Source organism: Cajanus cajan, chromosome 9 (assembly GCF_000230855.2).
Source record: "Cajanus cajan strain Asha chromosome 9, NIPB_CcT2T_4, whole genome shotgun sequence".
Classification (NCBI taxonomy): domain Eukaryota; kingdom Viridiplantae; phylum Streptophyta; class Magnoliopsida; order Fabales; family Fabaceae; genus Cajanus; species Cajanus cajan.
This window is the reverse complement of record NC_138525.1, coordinates 52,487,323-52,497,051: the sequence shown is the minus strand read 5'-3', so window position 1 is coordinate 52,497,051 and position 9,729 is coordinate 52,487,323. Positions and strand designations below refer to the sequence as shown.

The window sequence follows — 9,729 nt, the reverse complement described above, 5'->3', positions numbered from 1 at the left end:
TTCTGGTTCCCCGGAACGGGCCGTTCCGATTTCAGAACGGGCCGTTCCAGGGTACGAAAAAACCACATAACGTTCGGATTTGGAACGGGCCGTTCCGAATCCAGAACGGGCCGTTTCGGCCCACGTCTGATGCCTATAAATAAGAAATCTCGGGCACAATTCAAAGGACCTCCAAAATTTCATCCAAAGCTCCTTAGAGCTCGAAATTTCTCCCTTTTTTCTCTCTCTCTCCTATTGTACTTCTTGAGTTTTGTGAGACTTATTGTAGTGTGAAAGGTTGCCACAAAGCACCTAAAATCTCCATAGTTGAAGATCCAATAAAGCTTGTTACGAGGTATTACTCATCAATCTCTTGTTTTATCTTTCTCTTCTTTTATTTTACATTGTTACAATAAAAATAATCATGTAGATATTTTAGAGTCAATTGTTTAATTTAAATTTCAAGCATGTAAATAGTCATCAATAAAAGGGGATTTAATATTTATATTATTATTATTTATTATGTTAACTTCGTCATAGGGTACCGATTAAGGGCGTTGTAGGGGTGCTTAATACCTTCCTTACACGTAACCGACCCCCGAACCTAATTCTGGTTATCAAGGCCATTATTAGACTTTTAAAAACCTTTTCTTTTTCCAATGTTTTGAGTAAAATATTGGTGGCGACTCCATGAACTTATTTTCAAAACCATTAATTAAGGATTAGTCTGGTGTCCGGACATTCCTTAATTGATGAGACTTTTAAAAGGATGTCTAAACCATTAGTCGCAAGATCGAAAATTTTCGGGTTGCGACACATGCCTTATTTGTTTATTTGGGCCTATATAGTAAAAAAGGAAAAAAAAAAACAGATTATTTTAGAAGCTCATTCTTTTGGGTGCAAAATATCCTTTTCCTTTTTCTTCAACGGAATGAACCATGCCAATTTTTCTTCCCATGCTTTACTAAACAAATGTATAATATTGTTGCTAGCATAATGATGTGTGGAACGATAAGAATAACCTCAGGTGCACATCAACATTTTCCTTAAATTAAAGGAAACGAATATGAATCAAATCAATTGTTAAAACAACACCTTCCCGTATAAACAACACTTTCAAGGGTATAGAGTATAGACCCTCCGCAACAGTAACATCCTCAGAGAAAAAAAAAACTGGTTTCATACTTCCATTTATATATATACACAAAGTCATAAAATAAAATGAAGTACTGTTATAGTGGAATCATTTATCATCACGAGCACCTAGAATCCAACCCACAAAGTAAGCAGCGAAAACAGCGTTATCATGAGGATCCCCCACCTCCCAATCAACGATTTGAACCCTTGTGATCCACTGCAATGAAGCTTGTTATTATGGTAAGAGCACACCTGTCGTTTCCTGAACTCGAAAAACACAAGACATTATTATTCGTTAATAATAAAACATATATATATATATATTAATTAATTAATGGGCATAAACATAATGCATGTAATGAAGATGTGAACCTGGAAGAGCAGAAGGCTATGACATAATCGGTCCCTGAGCAAGTGAAAATACTGGTAGGATCATCGTAAGCATAGCTATAAGAAGTAGGGCAGGCGTCCTTAAACTTCTTGGAATAAAAGGTGGGCTTGCACGTGACGGGGTTACCGTAGACGCCTCTGCAGCAATACTCATCGGCGTTGAAGACGTCACAGGCGCTGCGGCACCCAATGGTCTTGCCGTTAGCCTTGACGGCGAGTTCCTTGGGGCAAGTGGAGCGGAGGTCGGAGTCGCAGCCGGCGGTGGAGCAGTTGCCCTTTCCGTTAAGGGGCTTAACGGAGATGGGAACGTTGAAGCCGTCAACGAGGCTAACGTCGTAGAAGTCGACTTGGGCGAGCGTGAACTCGGCCAGCGATGCGGGGGTTTTGCCCGAGGCCGAGCACTTCAGAGTGCTGCCGCACGAACCGGTTTGGCACTGCCCGCTTCCGCTTTGGTCGAACTTGCAACCGGTTCGGGCCCATATGCGCCCGCTCCAGCTCACCGGGGCGGTGAACACCTCCGATTGGCCCGGTTTCAGGACGAAACCGCCGCCGTTGAAGTATTCTCCGGGGGTCACTGCTGGCCATAGAGTCTCCTTGCAGTAGTTTACTATGGTGAAAACTCTCGCACACTCGCATGTTCTTTGTCCTGTCCCAACCAACAAAATTTAACCTTGTTTAATTATAATACACGTGTAAAAGTAAAACATTCATGTAACGTTTTCCTATAGCTTAATTCGTACTACTAATGTAAAAGATTATATATATATATATATATATATTAATTCATGTTCATGTATAGTGAAGAAAATGCTTTTACGAATTAATTTGTATATATAAAAAATGATCAATGATCATGGATATATATTATTACCTGATAAAATTATGGCTAAGAGCAAAGTGATTGGTAAGGTGATATGAAGATGCAATTCCATGATGTTTGTGTGTGTTGGGTGGGGAAGGGAATAATTAAGATACGAGGAAGGAAGTGATGGGAGGTGTGAATATAAAAGAAGGGTGAAAAAGGAATACGTGCGGAAAGAAGGGATGTGAATCGAAGCAACAAAAGGTATGCATGCATGTTGGGATGATTATTATTCTTTTCCAAGTACATAGCTGCAAGTTTGTTGCTGAATTATTACATGGCGGCAAGTTTATCTAGGTTCTATGCTTCCCACACTTTCCACAACTTACATCAGGGCCTAAAGCCCACGCTTTATCATGTGACACGTGGCAATAACTTTCACTTCTTCATATGTCTAAGCACTGGGAATTATTCTAAGAACAACTTTAAAACTTTAAGTCAAGTATCTTAAATATGTATTTTATTGCAAATTATTGAATTTACATCTTGTTAAAGTAATTCATAAGTAACTCGTTAGTTTTTTTTTTTCTTCAATGATTAAATTTTAAACAACTCTTGAAATATCTAAACTTTGTGCTTTTTATGACTTAAATACATTTTTAAGCACTTAAATGGATTTAATTTATTTTTTAATTAACTCTCAAATTTAAAATTAATTTTTAATTTTTATAACTTGAATAAAACAATTTATTTTTGTTTTTTTACTCAAATGCCGTAAGTGAATCTATTAAATAAAATTTACTTGTTATTGAATCAAAAAATTCATTTATTAATGTTTTTGATAGTTAAATTTAATTAATATTGTATAACTATCTTAATTTCTCATTGTCAATTATTATATTAGAGAACAATATTTTTTTTAAAAACAATTACATGAGTTAAAAGACCAATTTCAAATTTAAGAGAATAAAAATAAATTTATACTATATTTGAAAGACTAAAAACATATTTAAGTCTTTTTTAATTTATACTTAATTTTGTATGAAATTAAAATATTAGTCAATTATTTAATTATTTTATATAAAATATTAAACAATAAAAATGTATAATTTTAAATTAATTTTGTCATTATTAATTAAAAATAATCACAAATTAGTAAGACTATACAATTAAAAATGATAAAAATGCATGCCAATATATTAAACAAATGACAAATATAACCCTAAGCGTGTGGTTCAGCGGTAGGGGTTGATCCACGCTTAAGCAAGGTCAGGGGTTCGAATCCTGCCTTGTGTATGTAGCCGCGTTAAATCTTGGGGCCAGCTATCCCACCCTTTGAGGTGCCTCCAACGTAGCGAGGAAATTAGTCACTGCTGTCGGCGGTGGATTACTACAAAGATAAAGTTAGAAATGATTTTGTTTATCACAAAGACGTGCTTTTATTTGTAAGTACATGGTGGATTTTCGATTTAACTCAATTTTATTACAAGCTGATTATAATTAAGAAATATTTTTTTTAATTTATATACACTATTATAATAATATCATTAGTCAAATGTGGAATTAATCTCCTAGATCTTTCGCATAGCACTTGAAAGTTGAAACAAGTCGACAACAACGGCTTTAGAGAAGGTTGAGACTATCATTGCAGGGAACTACTTAGAAATGGAGAGGAGAGGGGTGGATTCTAGCTCAGTTAAGTGCAAAATACCTGAGCCCTTCTGGCATGGTGGTTCTGTCTATGATGCATGGTTTAGCTGTGCTTCTAATATTTATTCCTAAATTATGTGAGTTTTGTTTTGATTATGTATTATTGTTAGGTGTGGCAGAACTCATACATTTTGATTACATGTTTGTTGGCATTAATGTTGGTTGCACAAGTGCTATGCCTATTGAGACTACCATATTCATTTTCACAACTGGGGATGTTATGTAGGATTAATTTTCAGCTTTTTTATGGACTAATCACTAGTGCAAAAAGACGCTTTTACGTCACCTAAATCACGTCGGAACAAGGAACTACTGACGTTATAAAAACGCGGGTGGCAGAATGGTAAATAACGGGAACTAATTTACGTCGGACAAAGGGGGGTCCGACGTAAATTAGCTCATTAACGTCGGCTCTCTCACTATCCGACGTAAATTTACGTCGGACTCCCCCTGGTCCGACGTAAATTTACGTTGCACCCCACATACCCGACGTGAATATGGCCCTATATTCATGCAAGTTTCATTTTTCATTCCCGCGCTCCCTGTTTACAGAAACTAATAATCCATTTTCTCTCATTCTCTAAGTCTCCCAGTGAGTTTGTGTGTACATTGAACGTTTATAACTCTCTAAGTGTCTGCACATTACACGTTTGAGGTTAGTTTCTTGTCTACGCAAATTTTTGGTTTACTTCCTTCTGTTTGTTCATCTGGAACGGGTGCAGAACGGGCCGTTCTGCAAGCAGTACAGGCCGTTCTGCTAAAATCTTTTGTGTTGTAAATTGTTGATCTGGAACGGGCCGTTCTGGTTTCAGTACGGGCCATTCCAGATGCATTATTTGTCTATTCAGTTAATTCATTGTTTTAGTAATGAGACTTTAATTTTTTCAGGATTATGGAGGATTCTGGGTCTGGCGGTGGAAGGAGGGAAGGTAGATCTGTCACCCGATTGTCTGGGTTGACAGCTGGGCGCATTGCTAAGGAGAGGACACCGGTTGAGGTGGATCCTCGTTCTGGCAAGGCATCAGGCCCAAATGCTACCAAGTTTAAGAGCTATTTGGGAGTCCTAGCTCGACGACATGTTTCTATTATCATTCCATCATGGGATGACGTTCAGGAGGTTGACAAGAACCTCATGTGGCAGGATATTCAAGTATATACTTTCACATCTCTTGAATATTATATAATTTAAATATATTATTTATTAATTGTTGTTATTTTAATAGCAAAATTTTGACATTTCCAACACTGAGGTCATGAGGAGGAAGATGTTATCTGCCCTGGCCACCAGGTGGAGAGACTTCAAGACTTTCTTAACACGGGAGTATGTATTTGGAGAGCGACAAAATGAGACTCCCTGTCTAAAGTACCAGATCACTGATGAGGAGTGGATGCAATTTCGTGCCACTCGATTGGACCCTTCGTGGCAGGTTAGTTATTGATAACTCTTACATTGACACAAATACTTAAGGTATATTTTAATTAATCTCATTTTCTTTTTTGTATTATTGCAGGCTAAAAGAATAACTGCCCAAGAACGACAGGCCAAGAATGATGCACCCTATCTATTGTCAAGAGGGGGATATGAAAGAAAAAAAAGGAAATGAAGAAGGCTAGGGCAGAGCCAGCAGGGGTTGAGTCTGCTGACCGTGTGGAGTCACCTCCCCGCCATGAGATGTGGATAGCAGCCCGGACAAAATCAGATGGGCAAATGACTTCTGAGTCTGCAAGGGTCGTTGCGGATAAAATAGTAAGTAAAAATATACAAACTAAGACTCTTCATTTCAACTCATTTAATTCATAAGTGTAGTTTAGGGTATACTTATTGTTAATATGTTGTAGGAGGGTTTAGTTGAGCAGAGCACCCAGGGCTCATTTGTTTCCGATGGTCGGAATGATATCCTCACAACGGCCATAGGAAGGCTAGAGCACGGAGGCCGTGTGCGTGGTGTTGGTGGTTCTTGGAGCCACCGAGATTTCTTTGGTGCCCGATCATCGAGGAGCACTGTTGACTCTTGCAGTCAAGAGGTTATGTAGAGAATGGAGCAGAGATTGGAGAGTCAGTTTGAAGAGAGATTGAAGAATATTCAAAAAGAGTTTGAGCATAAGTTTGAACTTTTGACTCGTTCTCAGCAACAGACTGCAGTTGCTCATGATGGTGTTCGAGTCAGCACTAAAGGGAGTTGTGCTGCTCCAAATCCCTCACCGGATCAGACTCACACTGATGTACCAAACCAGTGTGAGTTATATGTTGAGGATGACCCCCCACGGTTAGTGGCTATTGGCCGAGTATTTGAGGGTGGCTCAACCATCCATGGTGTCCCTCTACAGCCAGACTGGACACGGGTTGTGGTTGACCAAGTTCAAGATGCTGCTGCTCCAATGCCTTTGCCCAACATAGAGGTTCAACTAGTGGGGCAGGCAACCGGCACATTCTTAGCTTGGCCAAAACGTTTGGTCATGCCGCTTTCAGCACGGGCAAAGGTAATTATATTATTGCTCTTTTATATTCTTATAATTCTATTATTGTTTAACTAATTTTGATTATTTCTTTAGGATTTTATCAATCGTGGTAAGAAGGTCATGAGAGAACCTCATGTTGATGATGCTAATATCGCAGAAGCTGAGGGTGATCCCATATCTAAGCTTCTAATCATATTACCACGATTAAAGAAGAAGCCAATTCAATTGCAGTGGGACATTAGAGTTTTTGGAGTTGATAGCTCTGATGTTCCACTATACATATCTCTGCCTGATGCATTAGAGATTGTTGGGGGAAACTCCATGTTAAATATATCTATCATACAGCTGTGGGCCATGTAAGTCATATTTTCTTTTATGAGTCTAAATTTACAATAATTACATTTAACTTATAATAATTATTTGTGTTAGGTACATGGACAAATTGAGTGTGGAGCAAGCACAAGCAGAAGTATATGGATTTATTGAGCCTCAATCAATCCAAAAATCAGGAAACACTCAGGTCCAGATCCAACAATATATGCAAACATGAATGAGTGACTCAAGAAGAGATATATACATGGCTCCATACATTGATGGGTTAGTTTTTTAATCATGGTAATTTTATAACTAATTTGTTTGTCATACAATGTAGGTCCCATTGGCAGTTAATGGTAATCATTCCTAAGGAATACACCGTGGTGTGGTTTTGTTCACTACATCGAAAACCAAGCTACGAAATTAAATGTCAATTACAAGGGTAACTAAATTTTTTCATTATGTTTTAAAACTGTAATTATATATATTGGCTAACATTTGTTTTTATTTCAATTAATTAGAATCGTGTCTGGAGCTAATATTTTAAGTGGAAGAGCCAGATCATCAAAGTCATTGCATTTCATATACCCTAAGGTTAGCAAATTAATTCATACAGTCAATAATATTTAAATTTATTGACTTTGGAAATAATAGTTATTTGTTTCTCATTTTAGTGTAATAAGCAACAAGACTCGTTTGAATGTGGCTATTACATCATGTATTGGATGAGAGCCATAGTTTCTGCGGGTATTATTGATTCTTGGGCGCAGGTAATTCATATCAAAATTTATTTAACTATATTTACCTTTAGGATAATTAACATTGCATATTAATGACACTTAAATTAATGTTTCAGGTCTTTCAAGATCCATCTCCATTGCCCGAAGATGAGTTGCTCAAGATAAGAGAACAATGGACAACTTTTTTTCTAAGTTTAGTTAGTTAGATATTATGTTTATAGTTTGATAGTTAGTTAGTTTAGTTAGTTAGATAGCATTGACAAACATATGTTTTATAGCTTTTTTAGGATAATAGGATTTACATTGTCATAATTTATGTTTTTTAAGATTTATATATTATTTTCTTTTTGTCATTCAATTTTAAATTTCTATTCTGGACTGCCTGGTTTAGATTTGGTATTCTGGACTATATTTATATGCAGGTGTTGGGTATATCAAAAATTTATAAACGTTTCAAAAAAAAAACTCCCACAATTTACGTCGGACATGGCGTTGACCGACGTAAATTTACGTCGGCCCTTACAAGGCCCGACGTAAATTTACGTTGGTCAACGGCATGTCCGACGTAAAATTGTGGCATGTTTTTTGCCCCTTTTTACGTCGGTCTTAGAGAATCCCCGACGTAAATTTACGTCGTCTTTCAGAGGCGACGTTAATTTACGTCTCCCGTATTAACGTTGGAACCTTTTCCGACGTAAAAGGCTCAAAATACCCGACATAAAAGACCCTTTGTGTACTAGTGAATGAGAAGTTGAATTGCTTACTTTATTAGTGTTCTTTATCTTGAGTACGAACCAAAAAGGAAAGGGAAAAGGTTGATTTGAGGTGATTATTTTTATAAAGTTTATTGTCCATATCCATCTCTCTCCCTTGTTTGAGTGTGATCACAGTATTAGAAAAATAATTTAAAATTTTAATAAATTGAGTGAGGAGAAATTGAAAGACTTATTTTAAGAATTTATAATCTTTAGAATATTATTTAGATTTATAAATTTTTATTAATTTATTTTAATATCTTTTAGGAATTTATTTTTTTTAATTAATAAATTATATTTTTCAAATTTTGCATTATAGTTTTGTTCTCTATATATATAAAGTTAAGAAATAAAATCATAATACGTGTTCCATTTAAGATTCTATGTGAGTAATTTTCTTGTGTGAGGAGTTTTTTTTTTCATCATCTGCATCAAAATTGTGATAGAGAACACACAAAAGTTTGACATAATATTATTTAATGGTAAGACAAATTTTATGATTTGGTAGTGTACCATTCAAGATATTTTAGTGTATCAAGGTCTTGATCAAACTTTAGTAGATGAAAAGTCAAATATTATCAACAAAAGTGAATGGAGTTAGGTCTAAAGAAGGTCATGAGCATGATTTGGTTAGTTCTTACTCCCGAGATAAGTGCAAGATGTTAGAGGAGACAATTCCAAAAGTCTTGTGGGAAAAGCTCGAGAGTATTTATGCGTCTAAGTCGTTGACCATTTATGTTTGAAAATGGAGATGTATCAACTCAAAATAGAGATGGAAGAAAATCATCATGATCACATTAATCATTTTAACCCGCTAGTATGCCCATTGTTAAATGTAAATGAATATTTTTTTATGAAGAGCAGGCAATCTTGTTGTTGGTTTCACTACTAAAGTCTTATAAGTTTTTAGTTCATATGTTGCTTGTAGATAAAACATTGTTGAAGCAAAATGAGGTGATAGCCGCTTTAAGAGAAAAAGGGAGAAGATGAAAAATGAGAATATTGATACGGAAGGTCATGCACCAGCCGTACAACATTTTCAGTAAGGGAGAAGTAATTCGTGGAGATAAGATGGGCCTAAAGGATGATCAAGTTTTCAATCACGTTTGGAATGAGACATGAGGAATATGCAATGTTACTAATCTGACCGTTAGTCTGCTAGTATCGTTAGAGTCACCACATCCAAAATTTTGTTCGTTTTGATGTTCATTGGATCGTGATGGTTTTGTCCTTTAAAAGACGTTTCAGTGGATTAAAGAGGGAAGGTGTTTGCTAATATCATTAAGGTCACCGTATTCGCTTTAACGTTCGTTGGGTCATTATGATTTTGTCCTTGAAAATGCATCTTGGTGGGTTAAAGGGGAAAGGTGTTTATAAACCACCTTTAGCTTAAATTCCTAACCGATAAAGAACTTTTAGGCATTACCGGAACAAGTTCTCT

At 36.3% G+C, this 9,729-nt stretch overlaps 1 protein-coding gene and 1 long non-coding RNA gene across 2 annotated transcripts; one reads left to right on the top strand and one right to left on the bottom strand.

The window, feature by feature from the left end:
• Positions 1 to 1,005: 1,005 nt before the first annotated feature.
• Positions 1,006 to 2,520, bottom strand: LOC109816846 (Pathogenesis-related thaumatin superfamily protein). Its single transcript, XM_020381992.3, has 3 exons — positions 2,378 to 2,520; positions 1,489 to 2,152; positions 1,006 to 1,378 (listed from the first exon to the last, which is right to left on the bottom strand). The coding sequence occupies exons 1-3, from the start codon at positions 2,436 to 2,438 to the stop codon at positions 1,243 to 1,245; spliced, it is 861 nt and encodes a 286-aa protein (XP_020237581.1). The 5' UTR covers positions 2,439 to 2,520; the 3' UTR covers positions 1,006 to 1,242.
• A 139-nt stretch (positions 2,521 to 2,659) lies between these two features.
• Positions 2,660 to 7,823, top strand: LOC145951821 (uncharacterized). The gene is made up of 3 exons (XR_014429755.1): positions 2,660 to 5,445; positions 5,530 to 7,563; positions 7,650 to 7,823. It is a non-coding gene; the product is annotated as an uncharacterized LOC145951821 (long non-coding RNA).
• Positions 7,824 to 9,729: the final 1,906 nt, after the last annotated feature.

Coding starts and splice junctions, on each gene's coding strand:
- LOC109816846 (XM_020381992.3), bottom strand. CDS start 2,438: ATGGAATTGCATCTTCATATCACCTTACCAATCACTTTGCTCTTAGCC. Junction 2,153..2,377: donor CTTAGCCATAATTTTATCAG/GTAATAATATAT, acceptor TGGTTGGGACAG/GACAAAGAACATGCGAGTGT. Junction 1,379..1,488: donor ATAGCCTTCTGCTCTTCCAG/GTTCACATCTTC, acceptor TTTCGAGTTCAG/GAAACGACAGGTGTGCTCTT.